At 43.4% G+C, this 22,334-nt stretch overlaps 1 protein-coding gene across 1 annotated transcript in view; it reads left to right on the plus strand.

Moving 5' to 3' along the window:
- Window positions 1-22,334, plus strand: part of CAPN8 (calpain 8) — a 135,580-nt gene that overhangs the window by 59,327 nt on the left and 53,919 nt on the right. Inside the window, exons 11-12 of the mRNA XM_030195968.1 lie at window positions 7,562-7,573; window positions 21,851-22,062. Coding sequence (XP_030051828.1) covers window positions 7,562-7,573; window positions 21,851-22,062 — 224 coding nt within the window. The remainder of the gene's footprint in view (window positions 1-7,561; window positions 7,574-21,850; window positions 22,063-22,334) is intronic.

Raw genomic sequence — 22,334 nt, forward strand, 5'->3', positions numbered from 1 at the left:
TGTTTCAGAATTGGTTACTGGAGCCTGGAGAGAAGTCTTGTCAGGATGTGGGTAATGTTCAGCAGAGAGAAGCAGGTCCCAAGAGCAGCAGATCCCCAGAGTCCCAGCTGGGCTGTTTCCAGGCTTTTTATAATGTTCCCAGGGGCACTGAGTCCTGGGCATTGTAGCTTGCAGGGGAATCCTGGGTATTGTAGTTTGCAGGGAAGCATGGTCATGTGCTGGTGTCTTGTCTGATAGTTGATGGGGGGGGGGGGGGGGCAGATACACATCTGATAAGATTTGTCTGAGGTAGCCAGCTGTATTTCTATAGGTGATCAGTGACTTTTGTTTAGCCCCAGCCTGAATCATTGTCTGTGAATAGGTAGATAGGCTTTCAGTCTGAGTCATAGGTGGAGTCTTTGTTTAATTCCAGCCTCTGTGTCTGCTGTCCATCCTCGAGTTCTTATTATGCTGATGGGCATGTATCCACACCCAGCCAAGCTTTTGTTGTCAGTAGTTTTCCATGGGCAAGGGGAAAGTAAAGTCTTTGCAGCTGCATATTTTATATGATTTAGATCTGATCCAGCAAAATCAGTAATTCTGACAATTAACTCATATCATGCTACACTGCCATCTGAATTTGTAGAGCAATTTGACATACTTTTATTGCCATTCATGTCTACTACGCTTGTGAACAGCCTTTGAGTTGGCCTACTGTCATCAGTATGGAAGCATGCAATCATCTGGCCCAGAATTAAAGATGTTTCACTAGGGCCATCTATATTATCTAACTAATGACCAGTAGCTGACATACCATTTGTCTCAAAATTATTAGAACAAGTAATGTCTAAACAGCTTGAACAATATTTAGAAAAATCGGGAAAGATGGCATCTGAGTAGGAAGTGCCTCAGGTTGCTCCTCTCCCACCTTAAATTCGAGGAAATCTTTCCTTACCATTTGCCTTCAATCTATGCCTAAATGAAGGAGAAAGCACAGGTCTTACTCTGCCTCTCCTGTTTCTCCCTTGATGGGACTGATGGATCATTTTTGTTCCGGGTCAGCATCTTTGCTGCAGGTTGGAGCAGTGCAAGGTGAACCGCTCCCCCCGCTTGAAGCAGAGATTTCCTTCAGACCAGAGAAGCGGAGTCCTCCCGACAATGCCAGTGGCCTGCTCTGTGATGAGCCTGGATCAGTGAGTCCCATGGAGGGGTTGCCTGTTCTGGGTGCAGGGACAGTCCAGAGCAGAGGAGCGCCGAGTGTAGCAGCACAGGGAAGTGTTGCTTAACTTACCGTCGGAGTGTTTGGAGTAGACACAAGGAAGATAGTTGAGCAAGGCAGTGAGAGTGTCCAGCAGAGTTGCTATTACAGTCTAAGTCTTTGTTGTCTATAAAACCAGAGACAGTGGCATTGCCAGACCTGAGATTTTGGGTGGGCCCAGAGCTAATATGGGTGGGCACTGTGTATATAGTAGTGTTTCTTGTGATACTACAAAATAATGCCCTTGATAATGGATTTCTAAGTAATCTGCCCAATAGCTGCCCTGAATCAACATAACCACATACATATTTAATGGAAAAATTGATATTTTTAAATATGATTATTTATTTATTGCATTTGTACCCCACATTATCCCACCTTTTTGCAGGCTCAATGTGGCTTACAGAGTGTTGTTATGATGCAGTCATTACATGATCTTAAATACATAAGCTGAAAGTAAATGAATTAGATGCAAGGTCATTACGTGATTTTAAATACATAAGCTGAAAGTAGATGAGTTAGATGCAAGGTGCTAGAAAGGTGTTGTGATTATCCCATATCTTAAAATTGACCATATGTAAGTCTACTACAATGGCAAACTTCTCAACTCACATGGCAGGATCCTGCAATATAATTACATAGGAAAAATGTATTCAAATTCTGGTAGCACCTCAATAATAGCAATACAAAATCCCTTCACTGCCAGGTACTTTGTGAAGTAACACTAAAGCATGCAAAGAAACTCCTTAACACCAATTCCGAACACGAATGCCAACAATAGTACTTTTATAAAGGCAGAGGTGAATATACATAGCAGCATTACACATTCCATTGGAAAATTCAGAGAAGTCAGACTCATACCACACAAACCATATGCCAGCAGAATCTCTCACCTCGGTCACATACCATGTGTTCTGCAGTTAGGGGGCATCTTCTGGCTCAATTTTCCTTGCAAATATGTGATTAAACTACAGTCAGCTAAATATATTTTCTTTGAACCAGTTCATTTAACGACCTTCTTGGACTCCAAACAGGTCTAGACTCCTTCTCCTCCGTTGTCGGCTCCTGTAACTTGACCTCCGTAATGTGTAATTAGCTTGAAGTTGCTCTTCCACCTTTTTCCTTTTAATGATATTTCTTTGAATTGTGACTTGCCTCCCTCTCTTACTTGTGGACTTGAGATACAATTATCACTTACGTTGACTTTATCATTAATTATTTGTTTTTCTTTGGTTTATATAAAGAGGGTTTATAGGTTCATACAGTATTTTCTTCTTATGATTAATGTAACACTATTAATTGTGATACTATTTCTTTTCTGTTGAAGAGTTTTCTTGTAATATGTATGTATTGAAAATTCCTTAAAATAAAAAGAAAAATAATATTTAGAAAAATCAAATGTGCTTCATCCAAATCAAACAGGATTTTGAAAATCCCATAGCCCTGAAACAGCCCTGCTGAAAGTTGCCACATATATTCATACACTTTTTGATCATGATTATTCAGCCATCTTTCTTTAGCAGCTTTTGACTTCAGTTGATCACACCTTACTAGGCTTCAGGATATCGGCATCACAGGAACTGTACTAAAATGTTTCTTCTTCCTTCTAATAGGACAAACATAGTCCTTTGGAACAAATATTACCCTAAATCATATAAGTTTACTTGTGGAGTTCTTCAGGGCTCTGTGCTGGGGCCAATGCTCTTTAATATATTCTTGGCCCCACTCATTACACTCATTCAAACATAGTAGTTTCTTCGGATGGCACACTTTTTGGTGCCTGATGATTACATTGCAATCAGGGCCGGTCTTAGCAAGTGCGGGGCCCTGTGCAGACCAATTTGGTGGGGCCCCATCCTAGCCCCGCCAGGACAAATAAAGACAAATGAAGCTAAACTTGTACAAAAAAACTGATTGAAATAAGCAGCACAATGCTATCATGAAACCTCCCCTCCCCAGAAATTATTCAGTTCAAGTCCACTACAATTAGTAGTTCCAATTCTCATAACAAAGGAGAATAAAGGAAAAATATTAAGAAAAGACCCAGTACTTTCAAATTCCCCTGTTACAAGGGGTGCAAGGGAATAGGACACAAAAGGGAAACAGTGAACATGGAGAGGAAAAGAGAGATGGGTGATACTGGACATAGAGGGATAGGGTAGGGAGAGATGCTGGAGGGAGGTGAAGAGGGGAGAGTCACTGGATGTGGAGAGTAGAAGGGAGATACCTGGGGAAGCAGTGGAGAAATTAAGTGACTAACAGTAGGGGAAACACTGGGGAGGCAGGATGAGTGAGAGCGGAAGGATGAATGAAGTTAGGGGAGCACTGCAGCAAGGATGACTAAAGCTGTAATACAGGCTACTGGGGAGATGAGAGGCTTGGACATAAATATTGGGAAAGGATAACAGGATCTGGAGTGGGAGAGCACTAAGGGAGGAAGATGGATGGGGATGTGTGGCAGCACTAGTGAGAGAATGAATGATACTGGGAGGGTGGAGGGTGACTGAGGTGTAGTGTGGAGTACAGGTGAGAGTGAGACTTGGGGTGAACCCTGGGGAAGGATGAAGCATATGGGACCACTTAGGGGAGAATGAGTAAGGCTCAGAAGGGAGAATTAATAAAATAAGGTGCATTGAAGAAGGGAGGTAAAAGATGATTAAAAGGATATCTATGGGTAAAGGTGGGCAGGGACTAAAGGGGAAGAAGGGGACTACTGTGGCTCACTGTCACTGGAAGCAAGGGTCCCAGGCAAAACCTTTGACAAAATGGTGGACATAGCTGAAACATTTCAAACCACCACAGAGACAGACAGTACTTTAATTTAAAAAGGTTCTTCCTAATTTAGAAAAAAAAGCTATCATTATACCTGGCTTGCTGCCTGCCTGCCTGGATTGGCACAACTGTTGTAGGCAGCCCTCCCCTGTCTGTTGCTTAGTTTGCTCACCTCGCTCGGCTCCACGAGTCTGCACGGCCGCGCTCTCGCTCGCACCACAGTCAGCGACGATGGCTCACCACCTCGGACCAGGCTCCAGCTTTTCCCGCTCAGTGACTCCCGCGGCCGCCCTCGCGGAAACAGGAAATACCTCATCAGAAGGAGGGACATTGAGCGGGAAGTGAAAAGCTGGAGCCTGGAGGTGAGCCTCGCGCTTCAACTGTCTGTCGCCATTGGGGGCGGGGCCGTCGCTGCCTCGCTGCAAGCCTGCAAAGTTACTGTCGCCGCCTCGCCGGGGTCTGGGGACTCGGGAACTGACGATGGGCTCAGTGGGCTCAAGCCGGGGGTGGGCCCCGCACTGGTGGTGGCGGGAGCGGAGCAGCCGAGCCGCGGGATCATCATGAATGATGCGGACGATCGTCTGAGGCGAACGGAGGTCGGAGCGGAGGCAGAGTTGAGGCGCACCACGCGGGGCCCCCTTAGGCGTGGGGCCCTATGCGGCTGTCTTGGTCGCCTCTGCCTAAGACCGGCCCTGATTGCAATACCATAATTATTACTGTAAACAGTTGCTGCTACTCTGTACCCAATCAAATGAATTGGCGCCCTGATGCAGGCATTGTCTGCCGAAACACGGCCATGTCGGGTCAGATTTGAATTCTACAATAGAGTCTTTTCTGTCTAGATCTCTGGCCTCAGTTTTCCCTGGATAAGTCCTACTTTGCTTTTTGTTTGCTGCATTGAGTGCAGCACATATTTACACCTGTAACAGGAAAGTTGCAAATGTATGAGAGGGTTTTTGCATTACTAAGGTTGTATTCAAGAGCATATTGTATAACGCACATAAATGCCTATGATACCTTTACAAAATAAGCTTAAAATGGACACCCTTCTTAGACTCTCTTAAAAGAGATATCTTTTTATAAAATTACTCTCTACATCTGCACTTATATATTGTGATTTTGTCTGATGTGCTTGCTGTTGCTGTTGTCTTATGTTGTGTTTTGTACCTCTCTTTGAGACCTCGGATCACAGTTACCCAGATATTCATTGGAATGTATCCAGATAAATCTGCCACTCAGGATAGCCAGATAAAGTTATCCAGATAACTCTATCTGGAAAATTTTAGGACAGCACTTTTCCCTGACCAGACTTACCCACACGATAGACAGTGGGTCATAGGCAGTGGGATGGGGTGGGTGATCATCTGGTCATTTAGGCCACCTTTTTTTGCCTTATTCGTTATAAAAGCAGGTCTAGCTCAAAACATCTTAGTTCTAGTCCTGAACAGTTTTGTTTTGTTCCATTATGGCTGAAAAATGTCCAAGTATTAGGAACGCCCAGATCCCACCCTTAAAATACCTCTGACACACCCCCTTGTGATTTGAACGTGCTTCTGACGGATTTCATAGAAAAACGTCTAAAAATTGGTTTTCCAAATACCAATTTGGACACTTTTGTGATAAAAACATCCAAATGCAGATTTATGCCACTTGGACATGAACTCCCTAGTCACCTGTGTGTGCTATAAAATAGCCCCACAATAGATGCCTACTTGCCCTTCATGCCTAAGCAACCTGTTATAAGATTATATTCTAAATATCTTCTCAACTTCTCACAATCAAGGAAGATTGGCTGATATTCAGTCTGCCATTTCCATGCTGCTGACAGCTGCAGGCAGAACTAAGGAGCCAACTTTTCAAAATGATTAGGGGTGCTAAACCCAATGGAAATTACCCCATCTCTGGACACAGTCAAGGAGTTTGCTCAATATTGGGGGTGTTCAAGTACTCACAACACCCACAGAGCTGGCTCCTATCAGTTTTGGGCTATGTCTGGGCAGAGGCATTGAACCTCTGTGTTAGCATGAATGCACAGAAGTTAGTTGTTCACCAGCCGATATTTAGATCAGTGCCCGGGTAGTTTAGTGGATAAAGTTAATTCAGCCTTTTTGCTGTCCTAATTTTATCCACATACTTACCTGGTTACTGGCTATTACACTTTTGAATATCTGGCCCAGGCTGCTTTGTTACGAGTCTTCAGAGATCAATGGTAATTTTCTACTTTTGTGTGTAATTTATAGTTTATTGAAGATTATACAGTAACAAAACCAGATAATCAAGCACAAACACAGAGCTTTGTATACTTCCACAGTGTATGGTGTTGCAGTTTTGGCTGGGGGAGGATGAGAAATTAGCTAGTTTAAAACAGCTTAGATAATAAATATGTTATAGTAATTTTCTAACAACCGCAAGAACAACAAAATACCAGGTCAAGATCAAAAGTGACCTCCACCTTCCACACCAGCTGCAGCGGGAAAGTCGCCGTTCACAGTTTTTGCAATCTATTTGGTCAATAATGCAAACCAGTGGCATAGCTACAGGGGGGCCTTGAGTGGGCTCGGGCCCCCTCCAGAACTGCAGCAACCCTTTACCTTTGTTGGTGGGGATGTCGAGGCCCCGCCAGTCAAATAAATACATTGCCACTGCTGCTTCCCTCCTCCTCGCACTGCTTCCTTCCTTCTCTGAGCATGCCGGGACTTCTCGCATGCTCAGAGCAGGAAGGAAGCAACGCAAGGAGAAGGGGAGCTGTGGCACTGTATTTATTTCAGAGGCGGAGCCTTGGCAACCCCAGCAAAGTTATGGTTAGCATGCACGCGGGGGGGAAAGGGGGGAGAGAGGAGTGCGTTGCTCCCCAATCCACCCCTGGGCACCCCAAAATTGCAGGGCTGACTACGTTAATGATGCAAACTCATAGTTATTAAAGTTATTGATACCATGTACACACATAGACAAGAGCCAAAGACTCAAGTACAGTCAGAAACAGCTGTAACAGCCCAAGAAATTTCTTTAGTTGTAGAGCTGAAGGGAGGTGGTTGGCTGTGAAATAAATTCAGAGAGAAAGCACCTGAGGCTGAACATCAGTTAAGGGTCGGAACATAATCTGCATTACATTCAAGTTTTCTCCTGGATCAATGAGCCTGGAATTGCACATGAAAAATGCAAATTATCAGAACTAGCCTGCTCTCCTAACTGAGGGCCCCGTTTACTAAGCCGCACTAGGGGCGCGTTAGTGCTTTTAGCGTGTTCTAACTGAGTAGGTGCCCACAATATTCCTATGGGCACCTGCACCGTTAGCGCACACTAATTTAGTGCACGTGCTAAAAATGCTAGCACACCTTAGTAAACAGGGCCCTGAGTGAATTGCTCTGATTTTAGAATGTGGCCTCTACACAGGAGAGCACCGCTGAACTCACAATCATAGTGAAAATCTGAAAACTGATATAGTGAAAGATAACAGCTGCACCTAATGCTGAAGCTAGAAACTCTGATCACACTTCCTCTTAAGCGAGTGGGCAAGATTCCTTTAACCTTCTATTGTCTTTCTCCTTACAGGTTCCTAAAGAGGTACGTCCCCTTTACTGGAAATTTCCACCAGTTCAAGAAGACTCCTTGAAGACCTTTGGGGGTAGGGGTGGTACCAATCACTTTGTGGTAGTTTGTGTCTCTTTACACTGATCACATTCTTTCTGGGGGAAAGGAGAACTTGCAAAAGTAGATTACTCTGGAAGAGCCTGGTGGTACAATAAAGGGTAAGTATACTCCTTTTCTCACCATAAAGATTTGCTGATATTGTGCACAAACTGAAAGAAAGATGATGAAGTTAAGTACACTGCTCATGGTGTTATTCTGGTCCTGTTTCAAGTCCCCTGAAGCAGCCTGGCACAGGAATGTTCACTTGTGGATGGTTTCATTTTACACAATAATTTATAACCAACAGCAAAGAGGACTCGGCCAAAGCAATGTATATTCAGATAAAGGGCAACACCCTGGAAAGCTGAGCAGTGAATCCAAGAGAGTGAGATACCCTCCAACGTGGCCTGGCATATGACTGAGATTCATTTCTGTCAGTATCCCCCGGATTCTATATATAGTGCTTAGATTTCTTGCCAAAATTTGGGCATTCTCCCAAGGTGCACACACAAATTAATTGGTAATGAGCAAATTAACATCAGTAACTGAGTGATGTTAATGGGCACCCAAAATATTTGTGCGCACCTGGCTGCGTGCTATTCTATGACATGGCACTTAACTCTAATAGCGCGTAACTCAGAAGGGGACGTGGTCATGGGAGGGGTATGGGTGTGTCAGGGTGCTCCGAAAAATTGTGAATGTTCTTACAGAATAGTGCCTTAATGGGCCTAACTTGTGCACCAGCATTTGCACCAGATTTCAGCAGCTGTAAATCTGGCGCCCAAAGATAGATGTGGGAATTAGCGCTAAGTGTGATTCTATAAAGGGTGTACGCCTTTTCCAGTGCCAAGTTTTGAGTGTCATTTATAGAATTTCCCCCCTAAATCTACAGAATTAACCCATTTGGATAAGGGTGGGCTAGGGTTGGTTATTGGAGTGGGGGTGGGTTTTGGGAGGGGGAATGGAGAGACGAGGGGAGGAATTATGTGTATATAATACTCTAAAATGTTAGAAGTACATTTTAGGAATTGATATTTCTTCTGTTGAGAACATTTTTCATGCTGTTTTAGGACTAGTAAGTCCTTGTTCCTATATCTGCTACTTGTATTCTAATATGTTAATTCTTGGTTGTACACTATCACTGTTGTGTTTGTCAATATTCAATAATGAATTCTAAAAATTAAAACAAATATTAACCCATTTGAATAGATTATTCCCTCCCTAAACACATTAAAATAAATTGATGCTGCTAATCATCTCTTCAGGCAACCTCATTCCAGTCTGTCCTCTAGAAATGCATATTCATTTGAGGTAACATAAGATATGTCATTGACATTCCCCATTTCATTGCATGTTGTTTTGAAATGAAAATGACAGGAAAAACCATGAAAGTTTATGTTTTTTCATGCACATTATTCACGAAGGGCACACACTCTGTATGAAAAAGTTGCTACTGTAAGTAAAAAATGCCCAAATTTCCCCCAAACAAAGTGACCTTTTTACTAAAGGGCCTTAAGCCCTAAAAAGGCATACCCTACCGATCCAACATAAATGACTGATCCCTGCGACACAACATCACTAAAGATCGTAATGGACATTACACAACTCCTCCTCTGAATGAGTCTTTTATGTGGTCCTACCACATGAACCTATCCTAACACAACATCACCTTGTATTTGTTTACCCCGGAGCCTGTAACACCTCTCCGGCACTATGTAAGCCACATCGAGGCTGCAAATAGGTGGGAAAATGTGGGACACAAATGTAACAAATAAATAAATAAACCCATGATTAGCATGGGGGGGAAATGCTTACTGCAGAATGTGTTAAAGCGTTTTGTGGTAATTTTGCCTTCTCCTTAATGAATTTTTAAAAATATTTTTGGAAGAGGGAGCCCCATTAGTAAGGAATGGGCATAGAACCTAAAAGTAGCCATACTGGGTCAGACCAGTGGTTCATCTAGCCCAGTATACTGTTTCCAACAGTGGCCAAGCCAGGTCACAAGTACCTGACAGAAACTCAAATCGTGGCAACATTCCATGCTACCAATCCCAGGGCAAGCAGTTGCTTCCCCATGTCTGTCTCAATAGAAGACTATGGATTTTTCCTCCAGGAACTTATCCAAACCTTTTTTAAACCACTGTTACTACATCCTTCAGCAAAGAGTTCCAGAGCTTAACCATTCTTTGAGTGAAAAAAATATTTCTTCCTATTTGTTTTACAAGTATTTCCATGTAACGTCCTCGAGTGTCCCCTAGTCTTTGTACATTTGAAACAAATAAAAAAATCAATTTCCTTCTACTCATTCTACACCATTCAGGATTTTGTAGACCTCAATCATATCTCCCCTCATCCGTCTCTTTTCAAAGCTGAAGAGCCATAACCTATTTAGCCTTTCCTCATATGAGAGGAGTCACAACCTCTTTATCATTTTGGTCGCTCTTCTTTGAACCTTTTCTAATTCTGCTATATCTTTTTTGAGATATAGTGACCAGAACTGAATGCAGTACTCAAGGTAACATGAGTAACATAGTAGATGACGGCAGAAAAAGACCTGCACGGTCCATCCAGTCTGCCCAACAAGATAACTCTTATGTGCTAGTTTTTGTGTATACCTGACCTTGATTAGTATCTGCCATTTTCACGGCACAGACCGTAGAAGTCTGCCCAGCACTAGCCCCGCCTCCCAACCACCAGCCCCACCCCCCCACCGACTCTGCCACCCAACCTCCGCTAAGCTTCTGAGGATCCATTCCTTCTGAACAGGATTCCTTTATGTTTATCCCACGCATTTTTGAATTCCGTTACCGTTTTCATCTCCACCACCTCCCATGGGAGGACATTCCAAGCATCCACCACTCCGTGAAAAAATACTTCCTGACATTTTTCTTGAGTCTGCCCCCCTTCAATCTCATTTCATGTCCTCTAGTTCTACCGCCATCTACGGAAAAGGTTCGTTTGCGGATTAATACCTTTGAAATATTTGAACGTCTGTATCATATCACCCCTGTTTCTCCTTTCCTCCAGGGTATACATGTTCAGGTCAGCAAGTCTCTCCTCATACGTCTTGTAACGCAAATCCCATATCATTCTCGTAGCTTTTCTTTGCACCGCTTCAATTCTTTTTACATCCTTAGCAAGATACGGCCTCCAAAACTGAACGCAGTACTCCAGGTGGGGCCTCACCAACGACTTATACAGGGGCATCAACACTTCCTTTCTTCTGCTGGTCACACCTCTCTCTATACAGCCTAGCAACCTTCTAGCTACGGCCACTGCCTTGTCATACTGTTTCATCGCCTTGAGATCCTCAAATACTATCACCCCAAGATCCCTCTCTCAGTCCGTACATATCAGACTCTCACTGCCTAACACATACATTTCCCATGGATTTCTACTCCCTAAATGCATCACTTTGCATTTCTTCGCATTGAATTTTAATTGCCAAACCTTAGACCATTCTTCTAGCTTCCGCAGATCCTTTTTCATGTTTTCCACTCCCTCCCGGGTGTCCACTCTGTTACAAATCTTAGTATCATCCGCAAAAAGGCAAACTTTACCTTCTAGCCCTTCGGCAATGTCACTCACAAATATATTGAACAGAATCGGCCCCAGCACCGATCCCTGAGGCACTCCACTACTCACCTTTCCCTCATCCGAGCGAATTCCATTAACCACCACCCTCTGGCATCTGTCCGTCAACCAGTTCCTAAGGTGAAGTTGCACCATGGAGCGATACAGAGGCACTATAGTTTTTTCGGTCTTATTCACCATCCCTTGCCTAATAATTCCTAGCATCCTGTTTGCATTTTTGGCTGCCGCCACACACTAAGCAGAAGATTTCAGCGTATTATCTACAACGACACCTAGATCTTATTCTTGGGTGCTGACCCCCAGGGTGGACCCTAGCATCATGTAACTATGATTTGGATTATTCTTTCCAATGTGCATCACCTTGCATTTTTCCACATTAAATTTCATTTGCCATTTCCTAAGTTCCTCCTGTCATTTCACAGTGTTTTAACAACCTTGAATAGTTTTGTGTTATCTGCAAATTTAATCACCTCACTCGTCGTTCCGATTTCCATATCATTTATAAATAAGTTAAATAGCACCAGTCCCAGTACTGATCCCTGCGGCACTCCACTGTTCACCCTCCTTCATTGAGAGAAATGACCATTTAACCCTACCTTCTGTTTTCTGTCCAATAACCAATTCCTGAACCACACCAGAACATTGCCTCCTATCACATGTGCTTTTGCCTCCAATACAATTTTTTTTCAGAGTCTCTCTTTGCCTTCCTTATCAGTGCTTTGCATTTGACTTGCTAGTCCTTATGCTGTTTCTTATTATTTTCAGTCAGATCCGTCTTCCATTTTCTGAAGGATTTTCTTTTTGCTCTAATAGCTTCCTTCACCTCACTTTTTAACCATGCCGGCTGTCATTTGGTCTTCCTTCCTCCTTTTTTAATATTTGGCCTGGGCTTCCAGGATGGTATTTTTGAACAGCATCCACGCCTAATGTAAAATTGTGACCTTCGCAGCTGCTCCTCTAAGATTTCTTTTCACCGTTCTTCTCATTTTATCATAGTCTCCTTTTTGAAAGTTAAATGCTAACGTATTGGATTTCCTGTTTGTATGTACTCCAAAGCCGATAATTTCATTCCTGCCTGATAGGTTCAGGAAGAATGTTCCACAGCCCGGATGCAACCATTTTAAAAGCCCAGGGTGCTAAAGCAGCAATCCTTGGAGCAATGGGTGTTGCACAAAGTAATCACCACTGTGGGGTGATTCCAACAATTTCCATTTTACTGACCCAGGCTTTTAAAATATCCACTTATGAAGCAGGTTTGCACCAGATTTGTTGATTCCTGAAGCAGGTATGTTTAGACTGAAACACAGTTCTATGTCAAGTCTGTGGGTCCTTGAGCACTATAAAGTTTATGAGATCTTGAGTACTGTGACTAACAATGAGGTTTTTTTACAGCTGGTAATTTAATAAACATATATACGTTTATCCTTGAATGCCTCATTTGGATTTCTTTGAAAGGCTGTTTGCTCACCACTACTCCCTTTTGTTTTCCTTGTGCAGGGGGCAATACTAGCCAAGAGTATCTAATGCCCTAGGTAAACCTAGTGTGAATCCCCCCAAGGGGTGACTCAGTCTTTAGTCCATCATCTCTCATTCCCAGCCCCACCCCCCATGATGTTCTGCACCTTCACTTTCTTTACCTACCCCTGTCTCCTGCAACATGGCTAGTATTCAGACTATTTTCCACCACAGGAGCTGTGACCACCCTGATATTTTATTGATTGAAGGGTCCAGTTGATTGAACTATAGTTGGTTAAATACTGGAATAGTCTCAGTTCCTCTGGTGGAACATTATTTGAATATTTGCCATGTTTTTCAGATCGGGGAAGAAGGATCATTGGACAGATTGTAACCCCTGGGCTACAATTTCAATTATTAGGAGCAGTTTTGGATTTCTACTTTAAAATTAGTAGCATCTCCTAGTATGAATGTTTCTGTTGAGTGGATGTCTTTGGTGTCATTTTCTACCTTATAGGATTAACGCGTTTGATCGGTGGATTCGTGTTAGATGATCTGATTTAAACCTTGTGATTGCCACAGCCCTTTGTAGACTGAAGGAAGGCAGTGAGGACTGGGTTTGGGACTGTAGTTTTTCCTTTTGTTGTCCTTGAAGCAGATGGTGATATGAATATGGTGATTTCTGGGTGATCCACATTGGAGTTTTGGAGATTTCACATTGACATGGACTTTAGCACAATTGGTTGGTTTCATTAAATTGGATCTGTAACTTGATACCTCAAACAAGTTGTTACCTTCTCTGGAATGATCGTGATCCTACAAATATTATTTATTCATTAATAAGTGGGCTTGAGTTTTGTTTGTAAGACTGCTAAAAATATATGTTCTGAATTACATGAGCACAGAAGATGATGTCAAGTGACTAGTGTTCCTGGCATGATGAAGAGAAGTGGCACTTCTTGTACTCTTCTATACTATATTCCAGAGGTTTGCAACACACAGTTTGCATTCTCCAAGGGGAACGCAAGACCTTGGCAGGAAGTATGCAGCAGACCTTCCTCACATCCCTCCTGTTACCACACTTACCACTGCCACTGCTTCTCCAAACCAGCAGCCACAACGGCTATGGGGTATAGAAGAATGGCCTGGAGGCAAGGGAAGAAAGGAGAGACAGGGATGGAGCTGGGGCTGGTCAGGGGATGAGAGGCAGTGGAAAACAGATGAATACAAAAGATGGAAATGAAGAGCTGAGGAGGGGAATGAGAAAAATAAAGACAGACTGAGGGCAATGGGATTGCTGGAGAGGGAATGAGAGGGAGATGGGAAAAGCTGGTAGGCAGATGAGAGGTGAAATGGAAACTAGACTAGAGGGTGAGAGAGGATGAATGAGGGGTAAAAATCATATATAGGTGGATATAGAGGCAGAGAAGGGAAAACTGAGAAAATAAACATAAAAAAGATCAGTGGTAGATGGATATAGAGAGAGAAAGGATGAAAGATAAGAGGATAAAGAAGAAATGGAAAGGCAGACCTGGAAAATAATTTAGAAGACCGACACAAAAAGTGGATCAGACTGGGACCAACCCAATTAGAAAAGTGCCCAGACAACAAAGGTAGAGAACAATTATTTTATTTAATTCTTTTTAAGAAATGTACATCTTTTCTATTTTTATAATTAGCAGAGTACAGGAGAAAATACATTTCTGTTTCTTTATCAGAATTGCACTGCTTATAGAGTTTGGCTTTCTTTGGCGGAGGGGAAGGGGGTCTCGATTTCAGTTAATATCGGCTTGTTTTTTCGTGGTCCCCTATTTTGTATAAGGCAAGGGTCTGGAATACACAGAACTAACTCATCTGAAGACATTACTCTGGAAGATATGAAACTATTTCCTGTCACTGTCAGCCATTTTGCCTTCCTGATGCTACATTTCTACATCTAGAGCCTGTGTATTGGTCCACATTGGGGGAAGGAGGGAGGAAGAGAGAATGGCTGTTCCTGCTGGTACATGCTGGCAAATACATGGGTACTCTTGCCCTTCTTTAGACCTGTTTTATATAAGGCCCATACTCAGTGTGCCTTTTGTAAAATACCCAGGGCATTTTTGAACATCCATTTTCTACCCTAGGTGTCCTATGCAAACTGGAGCTGAAAGTGTCTGTACCTGTGACACACAGAGGAGTCAAAAAAACCCCGGCTGAGTGTCAGCTGAGAACAAAATCAACAAAACTGTGGGCGCTGTCCTGACCAATTAAATAGAGGTGATATGCAGTGGTGCGTCATAAGTTGACTTATCTTGGTCTTGTAACCAGGCCAGAAATACTGCCACATCACACCTCTGTCAAACATACCTCACCCTCTTTGTACTGCTGCCTCCAGGAGTCCAGCCTTACAGTGACAATGTGTAGAATAAGTGCACTTTTAATTGACATTTGATTCAGTTTTGAATTGACTTTCTTTTTCAGCTGTGTGTTGCTTCCCTTGCTTTCTTTACAGTCTGTATTATACAGCTGCTAGTAGTATGGAGGGAACATGAGCTCTTGGCAGTGCAGAGACAGGGGAGGTGGGGTGAGAAGCTGCTTTAATCAGAGTTCTTTTTGGGCTATAGCAGTGCTGGTGAGAAGCTGCAGCTTTTGGTCCTTCAGAGGATAGTCATGTCACATTCCCTGTATTTTCATACACTGCCCATGTGACACTATGGAACAGATCTGGTTAGTAACTAGCACCTGTAGGCAGGAATTTTAGCTTGGTGGGGAAGAGAAGGGATTTTGTAGTTAGCTTTCAGTCCTTTTCAGCAGTAACTCAAGCTGAGTTACAGTCAGGTATAGTAGGTATTTTCCTGTCACCAGAGGGTTTACAATCCAAGGGGCAGAAAACTACTGCGGGTTGCAGTGTGCGGTTAACGGCGAGTAGTGATGCAGACCATCAGCACCCAGCGCATTCAAATAAATATTAAGCAGGCTATTAGCTAGTCTGCCTCAATGCTGAGAAGTTATTAAGCGAGCACAGTGCAAGAAAATTACCGCCAAGTCTGACCTAGCATAACAGGGTTGGCTGACCTCAGTCCCTCGAATCCTCCACAACCCCGCTGATCCCAGATGCTCTGACCACCCTTTTTTCTGCATTGATCCTAATGCCCCCCTTCCCTGACCTCATCTGACCGCTTCTTCCCACAACCTGTGGCATACGTATGGGGAACCCCCCCCCCCCAACTTTGAATTCAACCCTTCCCCCAAATTGCAGCACCATCTGCTGCTATATCTGACAGGGATCCCCAAGCCCCGCCAGCGGCCTGGAAGTTGAAGGTACTTTCCATGGTCCACCACTGTGCTGTCCCCCCTCCATCCCTCTGTGCATGCTCAGTTTTGGCGTATGCATGGGGAAGAGGGTCGGTGCGACAGTAGCCTATGGAAAGTGCTGTTGACTGCTAGGTCACTGGTGGAGGACATGTTCCGCTGGAGGATCTTGGGGATCTCCACTAGCTCAGGTATTTGGAGGTCATAGAGAGCAGGATGGGGTGGACAGTGAGGGGCAAGGCAGAATTTTGTGCCCCCCCCCCCACTTTGGGCTCAGCCCCTCCAATTGAAAGTCTAGTTATGCAACTGCCCCCAACTTTCTTTAAAAAAACATGTCCCTGGTGTCTAGTGCATCCTCTCTACCCCTGATCCAACCCCCTTTCCCCCCAACTTACTTAAACTAAAAATATCCCTGGGATCTAGTGTACCCCCACCCCATGACTTCTTCCTCAGGCACCCCTGACCCCATGTTGGGGTGCACCTGAAAGAGGCAGGAGTGATCCACAGTTTGCTTCTGCCCCTGGCAACGCAATGGCAGTGCCTGATCCCATACAGTGGATCCTGGTATGCACCAAGCAGGTCAGTCTGCCAAACATGGGAATTTCTCCTTTATTTGTTAATGTGAGTGGAGACTACCAAATTCCCATTTTTCAATATGGCAGCACCAGAGGCAGGAACAATTGGGCATTACTCCTGCCTCTTCTAGGTATGTCCCAGCAGGGATGAGGATCAGGGGAAACCGTGGGAGGTGCAGGGGTGGATGGTGCACATGTTTATTTTAAGTAAGTTGGGGGGAAGGGTAATGTTGGGTAGGTGTGGGGGCTGCACATTTCTTCTATTTGTCTTAATGCTTTTTCAGGTTTAAGGATTTAAACTGATTCTGGACATTTATTATCTTTATTACTATTATTATTACATTTGATTTTCACTTTTGATTCTGAAATCTTCATACTCTGCATACTTGAGCACTGATAACATCACTTACCAAACAATAATGAGCACTTATTGGCATTGATTAGAATTTAGGCTCACAACTCGCTAAGCATATTCTGTAACTATGTGTGCTGAACTTCTAATGCGTGCAGGCAAAAAGGGGTGTGGTTATGGGCAGGGAAATGAGTGTTTCATGGGCATTCCAAAATTTACATGCCTAGTTATAGAATATGGCCTAACATGCCTAAATCTACACGCTGGGATTTACGCCACATTTTCATTGGTGTAAATGGATGCACGTAGATTTAGGTGCTTAAATATCAACTAAGAATATTCTATAAATGGTGCCCAAATCTAGACACCAATTATAGAACACGCTTAGTTGGCACTGATTTCAGCGCTGATTGGTTAGGTGCCATATAAAGAATCTCCCCCAAGGTTCCTAAAAAATCCAAACAGTAAACTTTTCTGCCTAAGTGTGTTCTGTAAATGGCGATACACTTAGAGGGGCATAATCGAACAGAAACGCCTATCTCCATGGGCGTTTATCTCCGAGAACGGGTCCGTGAAGGGGCGGACCCAAGCGTATTTTCGAAACAATTAGACGTCCATGTTTTATTCGCCAAGTTGTGAGCTGGGCGTTTTTGCTTTTCAGCGATAATGGACAATGAAATCGCCCAGCTCAAAAACGAATAAATCCAAGGCATTTGTTCGTGGGAGGGGCCAGGAGTCGTAGTGCACTGGTCCCCCTAACATGCCAGGACACCAACCAGGCACCCTAGGGGGCACTTTTACAAAAACAGAACAAAAGGTAAAAGAGCTCCCAGGTGCATAGCACCCTTCCCTTGTGTGTAGAGCCCCCCAAATCCCCCTCAAAACCCACTGCCCACAAGTCTACACCATTACTATAGCCCTAAGGAGTGAAGGGGGGCACCTACATGTGGGTACAGTGGGTTCGGGGGGGGTTGGACGACTAAGCATTAAGCAGCACAATTGTAACAGGTAGGGGGGGGATGGGCCTGGGTCCACCTGCCTGAAGTCCACTGCACCCCCTAACAACTGCTCCAGGGACCTGCATACTGCTGCCAGGGAGGTGGGTATGACATTTGAGGGTCAAAATAAAAAGTTGTGAAACATCATTTTTTGTGGTGGGAGGGGGTTTATGACCACTGGGGGAGTCAGGGGAGGTCATCCCCGATTCCCTCCAGTGGTCATCTGGTCATTTAGGGCACTTTTTGGGGCCTTATTCGTGAAAAAACAGGGTCCAGGAAAAGTGCCCTAAATTCTAGCTAAAAACGCATACTTTTGTCCCATTATCTGTGAAATGCGCCCATCTCTGTTCGGCAGATAACCACGCCCCAGTTCCGCCTTCGCCACACCTCTGACACGCTCCCATCAACTTTGTCCGCATCCGCGACGGAGTGCAGTTGAAAACGTCCAAAATCGGCTTTCGATTATACCGCTTTAATCGTTTTTGTGAGATAAACGCCCATCTCCCGATTTAGGTCGGAACTTGGGCGTTTTTCTCGTTCGATTATAAGCTGGTTAGTTGATATCCCAGTGCCTAAAACTACACACCTCCATTTACACCAATGAAAATGTGGCGTAAATCTCTGAATGTGGATTTACACGCACTGGGCCAAATTCTATAACTATGTGTGTAAATTTTGGAACACCCACGAAATGCCCATTTCCCCACCCATAGCCAAGCCCCTTTTGAACTGCATGCATTAGAATTTAGGTACAGTTCAATACAGAAAACGCTTAGCGAGTTGTGCGTGTAAATTCTAATTATTACCAATTACACAGCACAACAACAACATTTTTCATGTGCTACTGGGCAAAAACCATTTGTCCTATATTAAATTCAGTGTGCGTATTCCAAATCCGAAGTCAGAATTGTTGTTAACACGTCAGGAAATTTTGTTATGCATAAGTTTGCCCAAATGAATTAAGCACTTGGAAAGTATTGAATAATTTTTTACAGAACGAGTTTTATTCCAGCAATTACCTGATCTACATCAAAGTTTTCGTAGTAAACAGTATATGAAAATGTAATGGAATAACAAAATTTCAAAAAAGTCTTGTATTCCAGTTTAAAAGTCTTCAGCAAGGCCCAGTACTGTTAAAGGTGCTTCAGACATCTGCTTTTGCGTTTGTGACCGGTCATATTTTCCCGTTGCAAAAACCAGCAGTAGTCCCCCATCATGTTGGGATTCCAGTGGCCTTGATATCTGTTCTCCATTGTAGAAATGTCTTTATGGAACCTCTCTCCATGTTCGTCACTTACGTGTCCCAAATTGGGTGGGAAAAAGTCAAGATGGGAATGTAAGAAATGCATTTTAAATGACATTCGGCAGCCAAGTTGTTCATATGCTTTAAGCATGTTGTCTACTAGTTCAGTATAGTTTTCAGCTCGTCTGTTCCCAAGGAAGTTCTGACCTACTAGCACAAATGATCCCAAGCATTAATATTATAAGTGAATAGGCTTTGCATGTATAACTTAAAATCTAGACGTGTCAGGCAAACTCGGAGTTCATATTTGGAATCGGCGGGTTCAATTTAGTATAAATCACGTTTTTCTCTCAGTAGCAAAATCATTGTTGCATTATGTTAGTGCTTATTATTGCTTGTTAAGTGTTGTTATCAACACTGATTAGCTTGTTAAGCCAATTACATTCTGCTGCTATGATGTTATACCTCTTATTGTTTTTTACTTTTGTTTAATCTTTATTGTACTTTGCTTTAAAGTTTGACTTAAGTCACATTGAACCCAAACTTCTTTGAGATAATGCGGGGTCTAAATGCTATACATTTATAAATAAATAAAATTAAGTTACATGCGTTGTTATAGAATATGCCTGGATTTCAGCGCCGATCTCTAGGCATGCGGGAGTCTATGCCTTTGTTTTTACATTGTTTAAAGGATTTATGCAGTGTTTTCCATATTATCCAACCTTTCACTTATCCGACAATGAGTTGGTCCCGTTTAGGTCAGATAATCAAGACTATACTGTATTCAGATGTTACAAGAAATTCTACCCACTTCTCCAGCAATTAATATGTTGGAAGAAATGAGTTATTTTGGGGAAAATAGCTCGAGAGCAACTCGCCACTGCTTATAATTTAAGAGCAGGTGCTGTATTTATATTGATTTCTCCACCAATCACCAAAGGTGATAATTGCAATAAATTAAATAAATTAAGTATACTCAGAACACAAAGAGACCGTATTTTTAGCTTCAAAAAAGGTTGATTTAATATACAATTGCACACGAGAGGTAGGTTTTAAAGGGATCTTAGAACAGATAATCTGTGCATAAAATAGAACAAAGTAGCAGGTAGATCAAAAGTTATGTTACTTACAAGTCCTTGTTACACAGTATGAACAGCATTAGGTAAGCACATGTTTTAGGAGCAAGGCATCAGCGGACCCCAAAGAGAGCAGCAGTTTCCAAGAGAGGCAGGTTTCCAGAGGAGGCAGGTCCCAAGAGAGCGAGCTGGGCTGTTTCCAGGCCTTTTATAATGTTAGCAGAGAAGCATGGTGTGTGCATGTCTTGGATATTTTGCAAGGCATTATGGTTAATGTAGTCTCATGTCTGCACACGACCCCTGAGTCCTGGTATGACATCACGAGACTTACAGTCTGGATTTTGCTGGCAAATGTCTTTTGATGTCCTGTTCAGTCTCTGGGGCAGATACACATTACAAGTCCTTCCTTTCTGCACATGTCTGGAAGCTGATGGGAGGGGCAGGTATACCTTTGACAAGCAAATGTCCTGTTTATGGTCTCCTCTGAGTTCTTTGTTTTATTCAGGTGCCCACCTTAGTCCATCTTTTGTTAGGTGGGAGGGCAGAGGAAGCTCTTTTGTGTTTGTTAAGTGTGTGTAGTTAAAAAGGAATGGAGAGAGAGAGGCTTGAAATGAAACTATTCTCCAAAAGCTGCACAAACATATATCTTCAAAAGATACACAAATATATTGGTGTATATATAATCCAGCAAACATGCTACATATTTCAGTAATAAACTGATACCATTACACAGATAATTGCCTACTTATAAATGTTTCCAAAAGTTTAGTGAATAATGGTATGCCCGCAATTGGTCTGTGAGAGAGGTAGGGATCTCAGTGACAGCCATGAGATCAGGGAAAAAAAAACAGGGGGATAGGGAGAGGCGTGAAATCCAGTTCAACGGGAAGGAGAGCAGAAGCTGTGATGTTTGGTCTTTTGTGCTGTAGAGTGATAGTCATGAGATCTGGAAGAAGGAAGGAGGGAGAGTAGAAGCCATGAGTTCAGTGGGGGGGGGGGGGGGGCATAGCTCCGGGAAGAAGAAATAGGGGGATAGGGAGAGGCATGGAATCCAGTTCAATGGGAAGGAGAGCAGAAGCTGTGATGTTTGGTCTTTTGTGCTGTAGAGTGATAGTCATGAGATCTGGAAGAAGGAAGGAGGGAGAGTAGAAGCCATGAGTTCAGTGAGGGGGGCCATAGCTCCAGTATGCTTGTCCCCATAGTGCCCCCAATATGCTCAGGTAGGACCAAACCTCAGTGTGAAATGGAAGTGTCTCTGCTTATTCTGAATACTGTCTTCCTTCTTTGATTTGGTGATTTCAAGAGGAGATGATGTTCAAACTCTATACTTTACAGATAAGAGCAGGAGGTTGGGGGGTGAAGATGTCTACTTGTATTCCCCAAGATTCAGAATCATACAGAATTGCATATGAGCAGCAGGTTTTCCATTTCTATTCATGCTACAACTAGGCCATCTCTTGCTTTTCTCTCTAACATAAGCAGTGTGTTCTCTCCACAAATAGATGGGAGAGACTGCCACATAAGAGACAAATACTGTTGACTTTTGCAATGTAAGAAATCATAGTCTATTAGAATGAACCATTGCTATTTTCTCATGTGATTAACTTTTCTTCTTTCCCGTTAGCTTCAAAATCACACTGACGTTCATCTGAGCCGGGATTTCTTCTCGAGAACTCCGGCAGCAGCTCGAACTGACACTTATATCAACACGCGAGAGGCTGCCAAGCGTCTCAAGTTGCCAGTCGGAGAGTACATCGTTGTACCTTCCACATTTGAGCCATTCAAGGATGGAGAATTTTGCCTCCGAGTCTTTTCAGAGAAACGAGCAAAGGCTTTGTAAGTACCCATGCAGTGCTCCTAGGCAGTGGGAAAATGGAGACAAAGAAGATTTTAGCAAAAGTCCTTGTGAAATTAGTAGAAAACCCATGAAGGTCATCAGGGCCATGCCTAGGGTCTCTGGCGCACCCCTGCAGACCATCAGTTGGCGCCCCCCTGCAAACTATCAGTTGGCGCGCGCCCCCCCGGACCTGCCTGGCTCCAAGGCGCGTGGAAGAGCTGGTCGGTGCCAAAGAGCCGAGCGCTGCTCCCCCAAGCTGCCGTCTGGGGCG

This window comes from Microcaecilia unicolor, chromosome 3, assembly GCF_901765095.1.
Source record: "Microcaecilia unicolor chromosome 3, aMicUni1.1, whole genome shotgun sequence".
Classification (NCBI taxonomy): Eukaryota; Metazoa; Chordata; class Amphibia; order Gymnophiona; family Siphonopidae; genus Microcaecilia; species Microcaecilia unicolor.